Source organism: Rhyacophila brunnea, unplaced genomic scaffold (genome assembly GCF_057557595.1).
Source record: "Rhyacophila brunnea isolate RB1 unplaced genomic scaffold, BYU_Rbru_1.0 scaffold_8, whole genome shotgun sequence".
Lineage (NCBI taxonomy): Eukaryota > Metazoa > Arthropoda > Insecta > Trichoptera > Rhyacophilidae > Rhyacophila > Rhyacophila brunnea.
The window spans coordinates 32,800,881-32,822,545 of record NW_028233350.1 but is presented as its reverse complement, the minus strand read 5'-3'; the positions used below and the strand labels follow the sequence as shown (position 1 = coordinate 32,822,545).

Genomic DNA, 21,665 nt, shown 5'->3' with positions numbered 1-21,665 from the left:
CCACCAACCAATACGCAAGTTACAAGCAAAATACGTGATCGTATAAAGCCCCGCTGGCATTATATTTTAACATCATACTGTGCTCAACAAAACTACAATAATTACTGTTTAAAGTATATTATACATAAATATATATTATATATATATACTTACCTCTGCCGTTTGTTTTTACGGAGATATATTTCATACTATGCGCTTTGACATTACCTACTTTACTGCGAGATATGGAAAGTTATGCATGACATTATTTTTAATTTATCTAATGATTATGCTACATATCCAGGACTGTTATAATTATAAGTCTACTATATTGAACGTTCACATTTCATATAATATTTTTAATATCAGTATTGTCAGTTAAAATTGAGGTGCCGAGGATTAAACAAGTAAAGTACTTAAACATTTTATTCTCAGACATGATGTATAAAATGTTATAACACCCGTTCATAATTTTAACGTTTTGGCTTCAACTATCTTCCTTCAAACATACATAAACATAAAGAAATATCTATATTTAGAATAGTAATAAAGACTCATCTGAGAATGAGACTTCATTAAATTTACAGAATGTTGAAAAAGCAGTCATGTAAAATTTACAATCGTATGATATTGTCGATTTATTCAATTTTGTCTAACCCTCGGCACTTCAATTTCAAATATGAACATAATCACACATTGTTCTAATATCTAATTAAGATTTTAAATATTGAGTTTTGTTACTGCAATATAAAAATATATGAAAATGTGAACGTTCATCTCTACTACTACTATCAAACAGCTATGAAAATACTAACTTTGTGGTAATTTTCAAAGAAATTTTCAATAAAAAACTCATACATACATTGTGTGTTTCAAATGTTTTGATCAACATCAAAAAAACACTGAATATGTCAATTGTGTGCTTGGTATTGCACAAAATAAAAGTGAAATGACGTTTTTTTGTTAATTTCTTTGATAAAATAATAATCATTGAAGCTTTGAGTGTTTAAAATGAAATGACACGATTATTTACATTGTAATAATATTTTCCTTCACTGACTATAATATATATTAAAAAAAATATAAATTTATTCAATAAACAGTAATTTTGTGTCACTTCATTTTAGGACTTATTTGTCAATCATCTATCTATGAATGAAGTTGTTAAAAATCAAACCATTATGACAGCTTGACGTTCTTGCAAGAAATATTCAATTTTCATAACCACTTAATGCTGAATAATATGTAACACGAACAAATTGTTACATACTCAAGACATTTCGCACATGTATTAGAAAAGAGACTTAACTCAAAATTTGCAATTATTCAGGAGAGACATTTTAATTTTTATTAGATCTTTGATTCTCCGTATTTTCAAAGCAATGAGACAAAAATAAAATAAAAACAGTTCACGTTTTGAAGATATTTCTCACATTATGCGTACTGGAAAAGCGACGCAACTAAAAAAATGTCACTGTTCAAATTCACACAACGTCAAATATGGCCCAGTGGAAAAGTGACACTTGTGAAATCTAGGGATAAAAAATTAAACAAATTACTTTCGCATATACACACGTGTAGATGGCTCTACAGAGGTTCCAGTTGTGATAACTGAAAATCGACAAATTTTGAGTTAGATCTCTTTTCTAATACATGTGCGATTTATTACTGTCCATATTTTCATAATGGTATCATTTGCAACCTTCATTACTATCACCCAAAAGGTGACTATATTATGAATATAATAAACATATTTATTGCAAGGGAATTACTGGAATGACGATTAATGATAATCTAAAATGGTAGTTTATATTAGATTGAAACTATTGCAATAATTTCTGTTAACATAGTCTAAATTAACAATAATAACATGTAACTAAACGTCTTCTCATGCACATTGTTGGCAATTGCTGCATGTTTTAAAACCAATACTATTTTGTTATACTTAATTGAAATTGTTAAAAATCATTTTTGTTTATTAAATCTATCAATTTTTTTTATGAAAAGTATTATACATTATAAACACATTATTATACATGGTTTAAACCTTCAACAGTACTTTTTTTGTATTGTATTGATATCAAATCACTCTTTATTTATTTTTGTGTTTATCAACCAACGCAAGGAATGAACTTAATGGTGAATTTTATATTGGAGTATCTTTTGACTGTGTTGTTAAATTATAGCCGAGTGTCGGTGATGAGAGGACAGGTGTTGACGTCTCAGGGTCTCGGAATAGTTGGCATAAGAGTTTCGGTTGACCGCGACGCAAGATTTGGTTTCACACTTTCCCGCCAGGGTGGATGGTAAGTGTTTTTTTTTTCAATATATTTATATATAATGTACAATTCAATAGTTTACTAATATTTTACATTTATTTCAGTTTGAAAAAATACAAACTTCATTATCAGCAATTATATAATGGTGGTGGAAAGCCGGTCCGAGGATGTATGAAATAATATCTAAATTCTTGTTAATTATTGGTAACTTAATGCTGGCGTCTATAATTTTGGAACATGCCTCATGTAAAATGATAGATGGTCTAAAGTCCACCTATAAAGTTGGTACCTAATACCATCATCATTATTTTACCACTGCCAAGGAAAATGTCTTGCGTATGTAAAAGTATTACTTTCACAATTATTAATAATTTATTAATGAAGTCATCCAAATGATCAGAATAGAATGTCTTATAAAATCTTCCAATAAATCTTTTTCATACTTTGGAAAACGTTCCCCATTAATAATTATAATATTCATGTATAATTTAATTAATAATTATTTATTCAGTGAGTGTGAGCGAATGACAGCAACGGTATTTTCATTTGTTTTATTCATCTGTCATGTCATCATTTGACTTCATAACAATGTAAAATTACATACATTTAAGATATTTCCTTACACTGTGGCCATAGAGAAGTTCTAAAACAAGCTAATAAGTATGCCACACTTCTAAATGCGATACAGATAGTGAAACACATTATTTTTATTTTACAATAATTGTTTGAAGATATTTATTTGTTATATTAATATTTGTTTAATAAAATATAGCAATTGAATATCAGTAATAAATAAGCTAATTATTGTACAAAAAATTAAACTTCAGATGAATAAATATTCTATGTACCATTGCCAGTACCTTTTAACCTTTTCTATGCCTCACGATATTACTATGACAGTATCTGACTGAGTAGAGCAAAACTCTTAATAAAATCGCTGTGATATTGATAATTTGTGACTTAGTATTTCATAAGTATTCAAACACTGATGTCACTGTGGGTTTAATTTTTTATTAAATTATGCAAATCAATCCACAGTGGCTAGTAATTTGAGTTTAAAGTCAGACAAGATAACTCACAAAATTTGTATGTGCGGTCTGTCGATTATAGAGCGAAAAAACTCGCTGAAGGCATAGAACCGGTTAAAATGTCCAATGTGACACAAAAATTCCGTATACCTATGAAAAATACAACAGAAACATAACAGGATTTAAGTCCAAATGTATGTATTTTTATATGAAAGACCAAAGACCAATAATTATTGACAGCCCATATGTTTTTTTTATAAATCTTGTTATGTACATTTTTTCTTTGCAAATATCTTTAATATTCATTCATTTAAATCAAATTTATTCCCTTTTTAGCACTTAATGCCTTATTCATTAGTCGTATTCAGTAGAAAAATACATCTCTAATCAATATAACTACAAATTTCTTATAATTTTCTCCTACTGTTTCATATTGATGAAACCGAAAATTCAATAAACAATGTATAATACCACATACGTTTTACTCTTCAGGTTTGATTTCCTCGTAAACGGAGGAGGTGCTGTGACACTTCAGTTCCAGCGATCGCCTTTCGATCCTCTCACCAAGACCGTGTTTGTGCCGTGGAACCAGATTGTGGTGTTGCCGCCAGTCTACATGGAACTCAGCAGCGGCTCTGAAGATCGGACAGATGCACAGTAAGAAATTAGTTCATAATATCTATTGACATACTTTTTAATGCCTGCCTACTTTTCTAAGATTAAAATATTTCAACTGTATGAGGGGAAAAGTAATAATATAAATTGTGTCAATCAAAAAAATACTGATCGCATATCAATCCAAATATCCAAGCATACTTTCAGTGTAATGCATAAAAATATATCTAATACAATATTAAAATATTGTTTTGAGAGAATGTTACTAATGAGAACCATAATTAGCAAATTTGAATACAAAAAGATGATGGCTGTCTACTAGATGCTGAATAATCCATAATCCTCCGTGTGACACAAATGTACAAATGTAAAAATTCACAATGTCATACAGTTTATTAAATTATGACTTTTAGTCTACTAAATCAAAACAAATCGCAGTTTCTTATCATTGTTATTATGCTGGTATTGTAGAGGTTTACTCAACGTTACAACAGACACATTATTATCTATGCTCATTTATATGGCATAGATAATAATACGAACAGGAAATGACAGGTAACAAATTCAGTTGCATTTTCGGTCTTCAACGATACAGTCACATTATGCGTGCAGCTCCGCATAACATTCAACCTCAAATCTAAATCACAATGGAAACCTTTAAACTTCAACTTAAAAACAAATGTAATAGTCCTGTATCTGTGTCGTGTATATCCAAACTTGTTACCTATAATACAAAACCAATAATATGAAGACTGTGATTATTTAACTGTGTCCCGAATAAATCATGTCACGCATAACACACATAACGCAACCTTCTAGAACACCGTCAATAATATCGGGGATCACATACGTTCACCCCCAATAGTATAAATACTCATTTGAAAACTTTTCAAGTGCAGACATAGAGTTTTTAAGTTTGTTATTTTACTATTATAATTCCGTATTCAAAATCTGACACGGAGCTTACATCCTGTCCCTGAGCTTGGCATAGACGTATCTAACAAAACTAATGCAAGGGAATATTCCTCATGCAAAGTTGTGTAAATAGCCCTGACAAATTGCAATAATTTATGTTTACGAAATACTTTATATAAATATACAAATATTATTACAATATAATAAATATAAAAGACATACGATTACCGCTTTTATTTATTTAATATTTCAATGCAAACTTTTAATATTTTGTTTTAGATGTCCTTTAAAAACCTTTGAACATTATTTCGTCACTGTTCTGGCAGAAGACACTAATTCGAAAAAATGACATATTGAGTTAGTACCAAAATGTTCCTTATTTCAAACTTTACCGTCTGGAAACCTTCTTAATAAATAAACAGTCTTTATTTTAAAGTCATCCTTTTTACGATTACTTAATAAACTCACATGATAGTCCATTATTTCAAACTTTTTAACAACTTCAAAGTCAAATTACTCAAAACTAGTATTCTCCAGTTAGTGTGTTCTGCCAGAACAGAAATGATTTGATAACTTGACCAAAATTTTAAAAAATATATTCCTACATAGTTACTAATCACGCAAAAATCATATTTTGTTTTTTCAATAAATGTTTGCGATGTGAAAAAGTGTTTCAAAACTCTCCATATCAAATTATTCATAATGAATTAAGTACCTTTATAGATAAATTTCCCGGTATCAGATGAGTAACTGCTTATAATGTTGCTAAATATGCACTATTATCTTTGAAAGATTCCTGGCTAACCGTCACAATGGACTGGGCTTCCCCGGCCTGTCATCATCTGTGTTCACGAGAGGCACAGAGCCAGGACTGCACACTCCGTGTCTTGCGCACGACCACGAGCTTCTCACTCCTCGCCTCGCCGGCACTTGGGCCCCGCACACCGTCGGAGCTCAACCAGGAAGAAGTCTTATATTTGCTGAAACCCAGGTACTATTGTCTTTCCCAATATTTTTATCACTTATTGATTCATTTTATATTGTGATAAATTTATACAAAGTATAGACAACATAGAAGAATGCCTAGGACCCTGAATGAGTGAAGGTGCCATGCTTGTTGCTTGTTTTGTTGGCATTCTGTCAAGAAAATATTATCAAAGAAGTTATTAACTATCAGATGGATTCCGAAATCCTGACCGGTTTGTCATTTTATCCTAGTTTATAATGTTATAGTATGTATTGTCTGATCCACGTGAAAGGTAAGTATTTAAGCCCTAAAAACCCATTGATCGTATAGAGAGTATGTATGCATATTTAGCCAATATGATTACCTTTTATAGATGGCATCTCAACATATCATGTGAATTATGTGCATTTTTGTTATTGTTATGTCAGTCATCGCTAAACACAAATATGAATGGTCAAAATCAAATAGACCATTCATTATAAAATTGTGTTTTTTATTATTCAATAAATATTTTTTTCTTTTTTTAATACTTTATTTTGCGGCTTGGAAAACAATAATTTTGGTAACTCTTGATATATGCGAAATATAAACGTACTAATTTTGTTATTATGAATTGTTTTCAGATTGTTCAAGAATCGATTCCAATCCCTGGCTCAGATCTTCACCTCATGTACCAATCGTCACAGGCGGCAGGTTATTTGAGCACCGTTCACATGAAACTGACTCACGATGTCATTCCGGCCTCACTCACCCATGTGCACGTCAGAGTCGAAATCGAGGGCTCTCTACATGTGAAGACATATGAAGCGGATCCCAACCTCACGCACACATTCTCATGGAATAAGAGAAACGTATACAAACAGAAAGTGTATGGAGTGGCTCAAGCGAAGATATCTATCGGCTATCAGCATACAAATTGTCGAGAACCCGTATGGGAAACGCAAACGGCCACTTTACAAGGATGTGACGTGGATATTTCTGATATCGGCGGTTGGGGACTCGACATCCATCATCACTACAACTTTTACGAAGGAATCTTACAGAAAGGCGACGGTTCTACGCTGCACCTGAAGCAGTACCCTCGCACGGTTCAGGTCCTTATGGGAACCGGCCTCAGGAGGACTCTGCTGTGTCCTGATCATTGTAACGGTAAAGCCAAGGATGCCAAGTTGCTCACACCTGTCGCTCTTGCCTCAGGTCCCGATGGAAGTCTCTACGTTGGTGATTTTAACCTGGTCAGAAGAATTACTCCAGAAGGAACCGTGCACACCGTTTTACAAATGAGGTAAATATTTTAATATCGTTTATAATTATTAATAATTGAACTGGCTTTTACATTGTAGAATTCCATTATAATAGTTATGTAACAAAGCGTTTTGTTAAGAATTTTATGATGTTTGAGTTGTTTATGTTGATAGGTAGGTGTTTCAGATTATAATCACATCCAATGATAACTCATAACTAATATTAAATATTCAAGCATCGAACAATTGCAAACCGCAAATCATATTACAAAAATATAGATTGTGTTAAACATACCTATCTGTTTCGTTCCTTGTAAACAACGGTAGAATAATTTTCAATTAACTTTATTTGTTAGTAGCTGAAGTAACCTGCTTCGCACAAGGTCGCTTATTGATGAATATACATTTATTTTACTTAACAAAACAATAATAATTACATTCTTCAATATTAAAATATCTATATCTAGACGTCATGATCTAGGCATACAACATGTCAAAATGAAAATAATTCTGACAGCTATGTCAAATAAAAGAGTTGTGAAAATTCAAAATTGGAATTAACTGGAAAGGTACAGACCTACAAACTTATATTATGAAGAATGGGATGGGGGAGCCACTGTCGAAAACTACCCAATCAAGACTCGTAACTGGACAAAATCTGACATTTGAATGAAATTTTCAAAATGGCGTCCTATGGTAATTCTTAGTTCCATTTTTAGCCATTCTACAGATAAGTTTGTAGGTCTGTAATTTGAACAAACAAACTTTGTATTTTTCATAATAATATGTAGATGTCAGTTTGGGCTGTAGGTATAAATATAGGTATGTCTGTTATCTATGGTTGGGACCAAGTAGGAAAAGGGAATCGAACAAAGATTTACTACAATGGACTTCAATTATCTTACGAGTGTTCGCAAGTTTTAAGTGAGGATGGATAGGTTGACATTGATTGATTATTATCTCTGTATCTTTTATAAAGCTATTTATTTGTCTTGGCTTTCTTCATATGGTTAAGTCCTTCCCACATAAATGCACTGGTATAGAACAATATGTTTTATAAATACGTAGCGAAGACCCGAATCCCTTATAAAGAATAACATGTTATAGCCTGTTTGAATCATGATTTAAGTCAGATACACTATAAATAATGTGTAGTGTTTTTTATTAATATAATATGCTATATTTCAAAGATTAGTACTTAACGGCCCACATGCTCGTCGTAGGTCAAAATTGAGTTTTTATTGTATTTTCAAACCATGATCCTGGACACTCCTTAAACGTTTAAAAAAAAATTTTAAAAATTTCGGTTAGGTACATGTTCAAACACACGCGTTAACATAATTTTACTCCCCACTTTAATTATAGTTTGTCAATTTATGGCTACGGCCGTATGTTGTAGCTTAACCACTGGGGAATGCCAAAAGAAAGGGCGTATTTAAAAAAAACACTACCTTATTCTTAGGTCAATAATTATTATAAAGCAATCATTATTCGTAGGATGTTTATCACACTTGAATGGTCAAAGACATAGCTTATAATCAGTATCTTTAGAATTATTTTCAAATGTGTTAATCTTGCCGATTTTTTGAATAATAAATTGCCTAATTCTTGTCAAATTTTGTGATCACAGAGATTATCAATATAATTTTTTATCGTGAATATTTTACTAAAATTATCTCGTCATAAATTATACTAATGGTTTTATAAATGCGTTTAAAAATTAATAAATGTAAAAAATCTTAACACCACTGCACATTCATGTACCGAAATATGACTATATTCTAAAACATTAGAGCGAGAGGTTTAAAAGAATACTATTTTATCAAATGTTTAAAATAAATATAAAGGATAATAAGGCTTCAAAATTATATAAATAGATTATCTACAACGTTTAAGGAGTGTCCAGGATCATGGTTTGAAAATACAATAAAAACTCAATTTTGACCTACGACGAGCATGTCCCCCCTTAAGTATTACAAAAATATCTGATTTAAAAATGACAATTTTAGTTTGACTGATGGTTCCTGATTTTACTTTAGTTGTCATGTTATTAAAATTCCTTCCCTGATTTCAGCGCAACTCAAGTGTCATATCAGTATTACCTATGCGTTTCTCCTGCTGACGGTCATTTATATGTCTCGGATCCCGAAAAACATCAGATTTTGAGGGTTCTGTCACTCGATGCAGTTAGAGAGCCATCAATCAATGTGGAACCGGTTGTCGGTAATGGTGAAAGGTGTATTCCGGGAGATGAAACCAATTGCGGAGATGAAGCACCCGCCATCAAAGCAAAACTGTCTCATCCTAAAGGTAATTTATAATTTTTACTATAGACTACATCGCATTAAGAAATTGTAATTCTATATAATTATTTTGGTTACAACTAGCTTACTTTAGATTATACTTTTTAATCCTAGAATTTCAACATTTTTATATTTTGAAATGTCCATACTGCTTGTTTTGTTTTAAGTTTGCACAATCCTGGGGTGATAATATATGAATACGTGTATTAATTAAGGCGCTATGTACCAAAAAAATGAAAACTGACATTTTTATGGAAAAATGTTCTACATACCAACTTGAAATATGGTCTAAGTGCCTCAAGCAAGTCAAAAAAATACAGCAAAATATTTAAACCTCTTGATGTTGTAAGTCCGTTGGCGTGTTTTATTTATAATGGTGTAAGTACCACTGCAGTGGTCAACGGCATTCAATATAAAATGCCTGACGATGGTGTGTTGACACTCGCGAGTTCCTAATACCTAAAATTATGGAAGCTGCCGTGATTGCTTCATACTGTGAATCTACATTTTTCAAAAGATCTGCTTCATGCAATTTTACTGCAATGACTCGGTATTTTGTAACTACAGGCAATACTACTTTTTGGTACTTAGAGCCTTAATTAATGCACGTATCCATATTATAATATAATGTTTATTTACTCAGAGAAATTTCCATCTCAATCGCTATACCATAAAAAATCGGTAGGTGTATCATATTTGAAATATTTTCAGGATTGGCAATAGCAGCAGACAAGACCATGTACATCGCCGACGGCACAAATATCCGAGCGGTCGATCCCAAAGGCATCATCTATACTCTGGTCGGGCATCACGGCCACCACAACCACTGGAGTCCGCCACCTTGCATCGGGGCTATCCCCGCCCATCAAGCACAGCTGCAGTGGCCCACCGGGTTATCCCTATCGCCGCTTGACGGATCGTTGCACTTCATTGACGACAGATTGGTAATGAAATTAACCCCAGATTTGAAAGTGAAAGTGGTCGCTGGAACACCTCTGCATTGTCGTTCTACAACCAGCAGTTCTGGCGTTGATTCCAATGAAAAAATAGAAGGTACAAACACTTCCACGGCTGTGAATAGTAAAAAACACGAAAATGTCTTGGGGACAGTGTTATCGCTGTCATTTTCTCCTACTGGTGAACTTTACATCGCCGAAGCCGACTCGAGAAGAGTCAACTCGATAAAATGTGTCGATACCGCTGGGAAAATCACAATCTTCGCCGGGAAGCAGCAGGATAAATTGAAAGATGCGTCCTGCGAATGTAACTCCAGCTCTTCGACTACGATCAATCCCCAGGCTCACGGCAGTATGGATCCCGTCACTTGCCCGTGCATATCAAACTTCTTCAACGAAGAGACCACGAGCAATGCGGAGACTCTACTCTCATCCAATGCCAAATTTCAGTCAATATCGGCGCTGTCGGTTTCGCCAGATGGCGTTCTCAATGTAGCTGATCAAGGTAATTGATTTTCTCATCTCATACTTATATTAATTCAAATTCTTCATTTAAAAGGGTTAAAGCATGTTATGATAAAGTGTTCGCTTAAGAATACTTATTTATACCACTAAGTGTGTAAGTCCAATAGAAAAATTAATGTAAAGTTCTGCAGCTAATGAATCCGAGAAGAAGTAGTCGATGCAATTAAATTCCATTTTGCACCATAATGTGACCAGAATAAGATCTAGTAGAACATAAATCTTATGCAGAAATAGCTAAAAACATCTTCTAATCCAGGGTTGGCAAACCTTTTTATGTTCACGTGCCAATTTCCCATATATTATTTTTCGGCTTTCTGACGTGCCGAGCAGTTTTTCATGGGGAAATTTAAGAATTCTATTTTAAAAAAATGATGATGTTCTAGATACCACTCACAGAACATAGCACACATAGAGCTTTATCACTTTTTTCAATTACGCCATACATTTCGGTCCACCAATTTTAAAACTGTCTACTAGCCAATTTTGTGGGTAAAAATGACATTGTCTGTTAATCTATTGATTAGTCTGGTTCTTTACGCATAAATTGACACCAGAATTGCTTCGATCAGATGAGGCATTCTCTCGCTACAGTGGTCTCAAGCATTGTAAATCGATCAAAATTAAAGGTTCGCGGCGTGGCATCCCCCACCGCCTGATAACGTTAGTGCGATAAAATATTATATGTGACGAATAAAGCCTAAGGACCGACCTATGCAATTATATATTTACATTAAACGTAATGCGTATTCTTGAAGAGTGTTTCCCTGCTATTGTTTATACGATGCGATCTGTCATTTATTATGTATGTTTTTCTCTTCAAACGCGTGCCATGCAAAATCATCTCGCGTGCCATAAGTTCGCCACCACTGTTCTAATCTAATGCAATATCTCAATAATATTGCAACACACACTAAACAAATAAATAATTGAATCAGACGAACAGAGAGAACAATTTTATAAAATGATTCTAAAGTAGCTACAATATGTATTTTTTTTACATTATTTTAGGATCACTACACATCCTGGCGTTGAAGCATTACTTGCAAAGTCATGACGAAAGTGGAGAGTTCCACATTCCTTACCCACCAACTTCCGAAGTATACGTCTTCAATAGATACGGACAACACGTAGCAACTAAAGATTTGGCTTCAGCAAAAACGCGATACTCTTTCCTGTACTCGAAGAACACCAGCTTCGGAAAACTGTCAACGGTGACTGACGCATCCGGCAATAAAATACAGTTCCTCCGTGACTACAGTAACCTTGTCAGCTCTATTGAAAATACGCAAGACCATAAATCAGAACTGAAAATGTCCGGCGTCGGTTTCCTTACCAAGTTGACTGAAAAGGGAAGATCGGAAATCGAATTGGATTATGACAGCAGTACTGGATTACTCAACAGCAAATCTAGTGTAAGTATTTATTCTTCTTTATGACGACTTCGATCAAAGCTTGTCAATCACTGGAATTGTTTCATCAGGTGTCAGACCAGAATCTTGTTGGTACTCAAATTAAACCACTATTGCATATTACATAATATCACTATGATATTCGTGAACTAACAATAACAATCTCTTTTTTTCTACCTTGAATCTTTCTTCCCTTGAAAGCTTATTTCAAATATTTGGTAACTGATCATCTATAATCTGTATTATTAAATATATGAATTGTCCACATAATATGATATCACATCCTAATTGGGAAGAAGGTGCACGGTATAATATGATGAAGGGGAGATAGGGTAGGGTTGTAGATGATGTGATGTCACAAAACCATCACTTCTGTTCTGAAAATAAAATAATCTGAGAAGACATTCAATTATTTTCAACAAATATATTTGTAGCTAATAAGGGGGAGGGGCAAAATTAAAATGCAGTTTAGGCAAGGGGGGGAAAGTGACAAAATGTAACAATCAGTACAGGGGTTCAATAATTTTTCAGTGCATTACGGAGACTACGGAAAAAACAATAACTTCATAAAACGACAAATCACTACTTCGAATAACCCTGCAATGATACTTTTTATTGTAAATCATTTTATAACATTTGTGCTTTTTTCATTTCAGGGTGGGGAAACATTCATGTACCAATATGATGACTTGGGAAGAGTAATTTCTGTAATCGTACCGACAGGAGAAGTCATAAAAATTGGCTCCGATCTCAGTAAAAGTCACGGATTGGTCGTTCAGGTTTCCAACCCGATTAAAGCGATGATCGTAAATGACCAGCAACACACCTGCGAGCTCCTGATGCAAGGCCAGAATTCTAAAGCCTTGACGATCACGAATAACGATGAAAAAACGGAGGCCGCCATCTATTCCAATGACACTCTCTCCGTTTTGACACCGTGGGGTGGAAAACTAGAAAGTGCAGCAGTAGCAAAACATCCCCTATTGGAAGCCGCTCTTCCTGTCGAAGCCGAAATGTTGAGAATGTGGTCGCATCAAGCCACAACCTTTGGAGATAATCTCGTAAACACCATGTCTTCGGTGTACAGCTTGGTGGGTGATGTCAGAAACCCTCAGCAGACGCTAAACCGAGAGATCTCCGTCAACGGCTCGAAGGTGCTCGGAATCGAATTCGATCAATTCACGAGCAAGGAGACGTTCTACGATCGCGATCACCAGCCACTGCTAATAATCACTTTCGATCCTGCTGGATTACCACAGTCGTTCGTGCCCTCCAATGGGGTGGCACCTTTCAACATTTCGTATGACAGATTCAACAGAATTGATGGCTGGAAGTGGGGAACGTCCGAAGAGAAATACAGCTACGACCCCCATGGACTGCTTTCAGAGATCACAAGTGCCCAGGACGGGACAAAAACAATCTCGTACAATGACTGCAATCTTGTCTCCAAGATAACCCTCGCAAGCCAGAGGCGGTTCTCTTTGATCTACGACGACGACGGTGGCCTGAGACAGGTGACATTACCTAGCGGTACGAAGCACTCCTTCAGCGTCCAGCCGTCCTTCGGATTTCTACGGGTAACATACACTCCGCCCGGCTCGTTCAAATCGTATCTTCAGCACTACTCTCACTCTGGTGCCCTTCTGCAGACAGTTTATCTGGGCGACGGCGCTCGTATCGTCTATAGATATCACGGATCCGGTAGGCTTGCTGAAATTGTACACGGTGACGGCCGAACTGAGATCAGCTACTCCAAAGTCACCGGTATGCCGAGCGAGGTCCTGCATACCGAACGGGACATGGATTACCGCTGGGACTATCAGTATGCCGGCGGACTCCTGGTCGAGGAGAGAATAGACTATGGCGCAAAGACGGGACTCAGCAATGCGAAATTCACCTATGAATACGACACCAATTACCGACTAATATCAGTGCAGGGGAGAATAGGAGGGCAGACATTGCCGACTCACAACCTTGCATATAGCAGTAAAACAGGCGCCCCCAAACTCATAAGCCAGTTTAAAATCAATAGGCCCAAATTTAACGAGACAACTGTGTTCGACGGAACAGCCATATTTTCTCGAACGATCGACGAAAGGTTTTTGGAAAAACAAATCGCCGTGACCATTCACGGGATGGAAGTCTTCCGAATGGAATACTCCCACGATACCCATGGAAGAATATCACAGACTAGAACTTACACCAGAAACGTCGGAGTCAACAGTTATACCAACGTCAAGAATTACACTTGGGACTGCGACGGTCAGCTGGTCGGGGTGGAGGCTCTGGAACCATGGGGTTTCCGTTACGACGACAACGGCAACATGCTGTCGCTCAGCTACCGGAAGAACATCATCCCTATGGAGTATAATGCCATGGATAGGATGGTGAAGTTTGGTGAAGGGCAGTACAGATATGACAACCGCGGCTTGGTGGCTCAAAACGCACGCGAGGAACGCTTCCAATACAATGCGAAAGGACTGCTGGTTCGAGCGACCAAACGAGGTCGATTCGACGTCCGCTACTTCTACGATCATTTAGACAGGTAATGGAAAATTTCGTTATAAGTAATTTTTGGTGGAAAGAGATGGCCAACTACATACGTACAATTTTCCGGACAACAATTACATAATTCAACAGCCCTAGACAAGTACATAATATACAGATTCAAATTCATTATAAATTCAAATTCAGGTTGATCATTCATTAATTTAACATTCAGTTAATGGGGCGGTATTTTCTGACAGTTAAAAAGTAATATAAAACCTCCTTGCACAAACTAACACTATTGATAAAAATTTTATAAAAAACTGTATCTATTTTGTAACTGACAATGTTCTTTGTTCCACAGATTGGCGACAAGAAAAGACAATTTTGGAAATGTTACTCAGTTCTTTTACACCAACCAAGAGAGACAACATGAAGTCAGTCAAATTTACTCCCCGCGAGATGGAAAACTCATGACACTAGTTTACGACGACAGAGGTCACTTAATCTATGCTCAGGTATTATTGATTTTATATAGCTATATCTTATAATACAATATATTGATTTCATTTAATCACCCTTTTACCTTGTTATCAATTCAACAAACAAGCTATTCTGTCGTTCTGTTGTTATTTAGGTACTACTAGAAGAGTTGAAACAATAGTAACGTTTTTGATGAACAACTATTAATGTTGCAATTATCATTTTACATTACAGGTTTATCGGCATAAGTATTACGTGGCCACAGATCAGTGCGGTACGCCAATAATGATATTCAATCAATATGGAGAGGGAATAAGAGAGATCATGCGGTCACCATACGGTCATATTGTTTATGATTCTAATCCGTATCTTTATCTGCCCGTTGATTACTGCGGAGGACTGCTGGACCAGGTCACGTCCCTGGTCCACATGCCCAATGGAAAAGCATACGATCCACTCATCGGCCAATGGATGTCTCCCCTCTGGGAGAATATTATTCAACGAGTACCCACACCTACACACCTGCATCTTTATAGATTCAATGGGAATGATCCGATTAATCTGAAACAGGCTAGAGAAAAACCAACAGGTAAAGTAGCTATACATTTTAACACATATCTTGCCTATTTTCGCATTTCGCTGACATAACATCAGTATTACCATAGTATTCAAATAAAAAATAATATTTCATATGAAATTTGCATTTTTCTAGATCATTTGAGTTGGCTCACGAGACTCGGATACAATTTGAAGAACCTTGCTCCTCAACTCTTCCCGGACGAGCTCCCTGGCGGATCCGTCCTTCCACCCATTACCAAACAGCCGACAATCTGGGGAAGTCCAAAAGAATCTTGGGCCCTCCAGCTCCCGTCTCTCATGTCCAATTCACCGGCTATCAACGTGGAGTCTGGGTTCATATCCTTCCTGTCGCTGAGGAAAATGTCCGACGCGAAAGCTCTCTCGGCACCTCCCAAGTCTGCTCTCAAAACGGATGTGATGGATCTGGTTCCTAAGAAAATTGGAGCGGCGTCCGATCCTCCATTCGGGAAAGGTATCTTAGTGTCGCGGACGAATCGTGGGCAGGCCATCGTGTCAAGCGTGCCCGGAGCTAATGCTATATACCGGGACGTCTACACGTCAGTGTTCAATCGGTCCAGCATGCTACCGTTCACATTTGTCATTCACAGCGGACAGCAGCAGGATGCATTCTATTTCGTCAAGGAGGAGACTTGGAGGGCCGCCGAAGATAAGCAACAGCTGAAGAGGATGCAGGGACAAGTGAACACCACGTTCCACGAAATAGCCAGAGAAAACGGTAGCGGTAACAATTACCTCGATGTGAAGATCCACGGAGCCAACGCAGTCATCAACTTGAGATATGGAACGACAGTCGAAAAAGAAAAGCAGCGTCTCTTGCACCATGCCCGGCTAGCTGCGGTAAAAAAAGCATGGCACAGAGAGAAAGAGACAGTTCGAAATGGATTCACCGGAAGCGTGGAGTGGTCCGCGTCAGAGACGGAAGAGATCCAGAAACAGGGCTCCGCTTCCAACTACGAAGGGGAATACGTTCACGACATCCAGACTTATCCTGAGCTGGCGGAGGATCCTTTCAACATTCGATTCATCAAGAAGCAGACGGACCAATCCAAAAGAAGATGAAGGAGGAAGAGACAAACGAAAGTCAGGGCTCGGTCTCGATCCTTCCGCCCTTCGGAGATCGACGATCCCGAATGCTAGTCACCGATTCCGGTTTCATTAACGCGATCATGCGGAGGATCGTCTATCAAAAAGACTTCATTTAAATAATTATTTTTGAAAAAAGAAAGACAATTTTTTTACTAAATTAATATGAAAAAAAACCAAAGTATATTTGTGTATTCAAGATGCCAAAATTCTGTGAGAAATGAGTGAATGCGTATGCATGAAAATATCTTTGTGATTAATTAAATTGTATAGTGAGTTTAAAAATGTATTTTTTTGTAAATAAAAAAAACTATTATGTGATGAAAAAACATATAAGTACTCTGTAATATATCATGACTTACATAATAATCAGTGGTTTTCTCATAAAAAAATATAACATGATATTAATTATTATAAAACTGTTCCTTCGATTATATTATTACAGTAATGGAAAAGTTTTAATTTCAGTTAAGTAAATTTAATATTATTGTTATAGCTAGGAAAACAAATATTCTTATTTTATACTTCTGTAGATAATTAATTTATTAACCTAGATTATTACTTGACACAAAAATCACACCATCAAACTGTTTTTGTGCCAAAATATAAATATTTATTGTAAGATGATACTAATATTTTACGTATGGTGACACAAATTTTATAAATAGTAATGGTGTTAACTGTTAATTTCATTATTCGTGGAAGGATATTATTTTATAGTTTGCACTGCAAGGACTCAATGGGTTGGATGAAGTCTATCAGTATAAGCTCCGCTTTGTGGAGGCCCGTCTATGTACCTTGCTTAGGAGTGAAAATGGTAATTCAATTATTACTTTTAAAGCATATAACTCAATAATGTTTTAAACATGTTTTGTCTGCTTAGAAAGAAATTGTCATGCGATCAGTTGACAGTATCCTTGTTATTTTGTTTTATTTTAGTGAAAATATTAATAATAAAATATTCTTATTGGCTTCTGAATATATTTTTGAAAATTAATTATTTTTTAATATCCCTCGTCATAATTTGCATTGACTACGCGTATCTAATGCAACCTTATTTAAAGTAAGCAACTCGGATGATGTGCTTTTTGGTAAAATAGAATGCGTCTCAATATGCCGGCTCAATATAAAACCTGACGGTGCCGGATAGAATATATGAAAAACTAGAAATATCGATCAAGTTTTATGGATATAGTGGAACCAAAGATGTTGAAAACACCTTCTTCTCTATGGAGCTTAAATGTATGAAATTGAAGCAATAAAAAGCACCACTGGTCCACAGATTACGTTAGCTACAAGTGACTTCACATTACATGTCCATTTGTAAAGAACTTCACACTACTGTTATGACATTTATTTGCCAATTTGCAAGGCGTATAAAGAGACAATCCGTCACAATGAGTAGATAAGCAGCTAATAATACTACAATTGAAAAATCATGTAAAATTAGTGTAAAACCGTTTATAACTGTACTCGAGTAAGTATTCACTGTGAACAAAAGAAAATGGCCGCCGTTGCGTATGTAAGAAAATCGGAATGGCAACTGAACGATATTTGTAAAGTTTGTCAACTTAACCATACGTCATGTGCTTGCAAAATAATTTAATATTTCATTACAGAAATAACGTATAAGACTTTCTTTTTTAGTCCGAAATCTTTGAGTGGAATCATGTATAACGCAGATGCAATTTCTTGTCATGCACAGAAATTAAACAGAGATAATGTGATTACTGCTACATTCGCTTTTGTTGACTGTACTTGCCATCAAGCCTACTACATCACTTTTTGGCTTTGGCTTTCGTACCAAAACTATCGAATGTGGCATATTTATAGTAACAAAACGTAATGTTTTTCCATTTTTAACAAAATAATCGGCAATTGTTTTCTTATACTCAAACCTTGTTTAAAAATTTTTAGCTATAATTTAAATATAATTAAAATCTCCGATTGATTCAGAATCCAAGAATTGTAATGCTCTTGCAAGAAACTGCTTGAAGCAATAACTGTTTTCCTATCATTTTTTGTATTACTAACAACTCGATTTCAGACACCAATTTTTTCGAGGGAGTTTCACTATGATAATCAAATACACAAAAAAAAATTAAGGAAAGAATATTTTATTTTACATTCCGCTATTTTCTAATAAAATTGAAAATCATAAACAACAATAATTTACTACCTACTAATTAAAAAAATATCCTGCCAATCCTAATTAACTGATATGTTTATGTAGGGTAAAATAATTTATTTTAAAATATCTAGTTTACTATTTGAATCTCATTTTTACAACCAACAACACCATAATATTTACTGACTTTGTTATGTATTATAGATAAAAACATTATTATATAAATATTAATATCATTTATTTTAATAATATATTAAACTGAATAAGATTACTATAGTAATTTTTATATCGACATAATTAAAACTTCTTTTTGAATCGTTTATTGGGAAAACACTATTGAGAAGTACTGGGTGATGACAGATGAAAATAGAAAATATGCATCCGTTTGAATTTGACTTCAGCGTCTATATTCCATTGCACCGACTGCAAGTGGAATTATCGAATTGTTGTTTCCTCGGTTACTATACTCATCTGAGGTAATAAGAATTTGATAATCCGCGTGTGATACATTTCACTCAAGTGGCAAAAATTACTCAGCTAATTGCGTATATTGAAATATTATCATTTTGATTAAAGGTTTGGTATTTTAATAGAATATCCAGAACTTCTAAACGGTGTTGCATTTTCATTGTTTTATATTTTTTGAGAAAGCCACTGTTTTGTATAAAGATATAATATTATGACGATGAGTCAAAACTTGTGTAGATAGCATTTTCAGGGAAAATATATAAATTAAATTACTAAATGGACTGATTTATGTAAATTATAATTATTACGCATACGAATTTTATTTATTGATATTTACTATCTGCCAATGCTTTAACAGTGTCCAATATATAATTATTAATATCCATAGTGCAGGAAATAATTGTGCCCAATGTAATAGTAAGTATGTAGTGTAGAATTTTGACTTATGCTAAAAGGGACAAAACCTGACATGATTAATTGATTTCTGTCTAAATACTTTTTTTTTATTTTATGGCTTATTTCTACGAAGAATCATTACACGAATCTACAATATTATGTATATAGCTGCCATCTTCCAAATTATTTATTTTGAATGGTCCATAGACATCCTAAGCTGTCTTAAATAAATATCTTGCATTAACATACCTAATATGAATTCATAAAAAATAAATAATAAAAACGCTGTTTGGTGGAATTTTATATAATTTAAAGTTGAACCAACTGTTTGTTGTTGATTGAATTTATTATATAATCAGTAAAATTATCTCAACTAGACTGGGAGAGATACCACAGATAATTATTTTTTTGAATATTGATATAGGAAGAGGTAGTCAATATCATAAACTTTTTTTATTTTAAAACTAATATGGGTACATTATTGAGTATACAATGCTTTTTAATACTAACCCAAATGAATATATTATAAAATGTCAAATATTTTAAACATCACACATTGTCATCCCAGTTATTCACTGGGTGCAATTTAAAAATCACCTTGTAGACCACAGCATCTTACCTATATTTTAAAATAATATTTATAGCCATACCATTATATCATGAACTACATACAAATCCCCCTGCTTTTTCAGATACATAAAAATCACCGACTATGAAATTGCAGTCGTTACATGTCGGTTCTAGAATAATCTTCCATCAAACAGACAATTAAGCCGCGTTGACACGGTCCAAGTACGATCCAAGTACACTTGGACCGAGTGCGATCCAAGTGCACTCGTATGAGACATCTTCATACTAATTATTCCTATCCAAGCTAGCTTGGATGAGTAGGACGCGGTCCAAGTAGCTTAGATAGGACTGATACGAGTAATTTGTATGAAGATGTCCCGTACGAGTGCGCTTGGATGGCGCTCAATCCAAGTGTACTTAGATCGTACTTGGACCGTGTCAACACGGCTTTAATAACATAATTTGACACACAGTTTTTCATATTTTTTTAATAATAATTATAGAAATTGGATGCCTATGGATTGGTTGATATTTTTTCTTGGCATGAATTATTATCGTTTTATACATAATATGACTATATTATAATATGTAATAATTTATATGATTGGTAACCAAAGCAAGCTTATTGTGCATATTTATTGTTTCTTTTAAAAGAACGTGTAATTATAGAAAGATATTATATTAAACAATGGTTTGTTTAGTAACAATCATATTATAAATATTTTGATGTAAACAGGAAATACTCATATTTTTACCAATGAGATTTTATAGAGGGAACTATGAACATTGTTTTTCTGTGTCAAGCATTGATGTTTATGTATTTGCATTACTATAAAAATATGTGTTGTTTACAAACAAAAACTATTAACTATAAAATCTATTCATATAAATGGAATTAAAATTTCCTGCATGTCTTATTAAGTGTCTAACAAAGTATTTATGTTTCCAATACCACTTTACTAATTCCTCCGACTTTATAATTAATTCTCCTTTAGAATTTAATTGATTATAAGTTCTAATACACATTTTTAATTATTTGCATAGGTATTTTAGACATTCACATTAAAAAGCTGTATAGATACAATTACAGCAGGTGTCTAATTATTGGCCAAACATGTTTTTAGTTCTGCTTTTAACTTTTATGTAAAATATTTAAAGATTTTTTACTGAATCATAAAACTCATTTTCGATAACTATCATTATTTCTAAAATCGTTTAAATTTTCTGTCC

General features: G+C 34.4%; 1 protein-coding gene across 1 annotated transcript in view; it reads left to right on the top strand.

The window, feature by feature from the left end:
- The window catches only part of Ten-a (Teneurin-a transmembrane protein), a 105,615-nt gene extending 88,471 nt beyond the window's left edge, over positions 1 to 17,144 (top strand). Inside the window, 11 exon segments of the mRNA XM_085958669.1 lie at positions 2,166 to 2,285; positions 3,779 to 3,943; positions 5,609 to 5,807; positions 6,407 to 7,068; positions 9,102 to 9,337; positions 10,042 to 10,791; positions 11,820 to 12,223; positions 12,877 to 14,765; positions 15,072 to 15,225; positions 15,425 to 15,779; positions 15,903 to 17,144. Of these exon segments, the coding sequence (XP_085814795.1) occupies positions 2,166 to 2,285; positions 3,779 to 3,943; positions 5,609 to 5,807; positions 6,407 to 7,068; positions 9,102 to 9,337; positions 10,042 to 10,791; positions 11,820 to 12,223; positions 12,877 to 14,765; positions 15,072 to 15,225; positions 15,425 to 15,779; positions 15,903 to 16,927 (5,959 nt within the window). The 3' untranslated portion in view covers positions 16,928 to 17,144.
- The last annotated feature ends 4,521 nt before the right edge of the window (positions 17,145 to 21,665 follow it).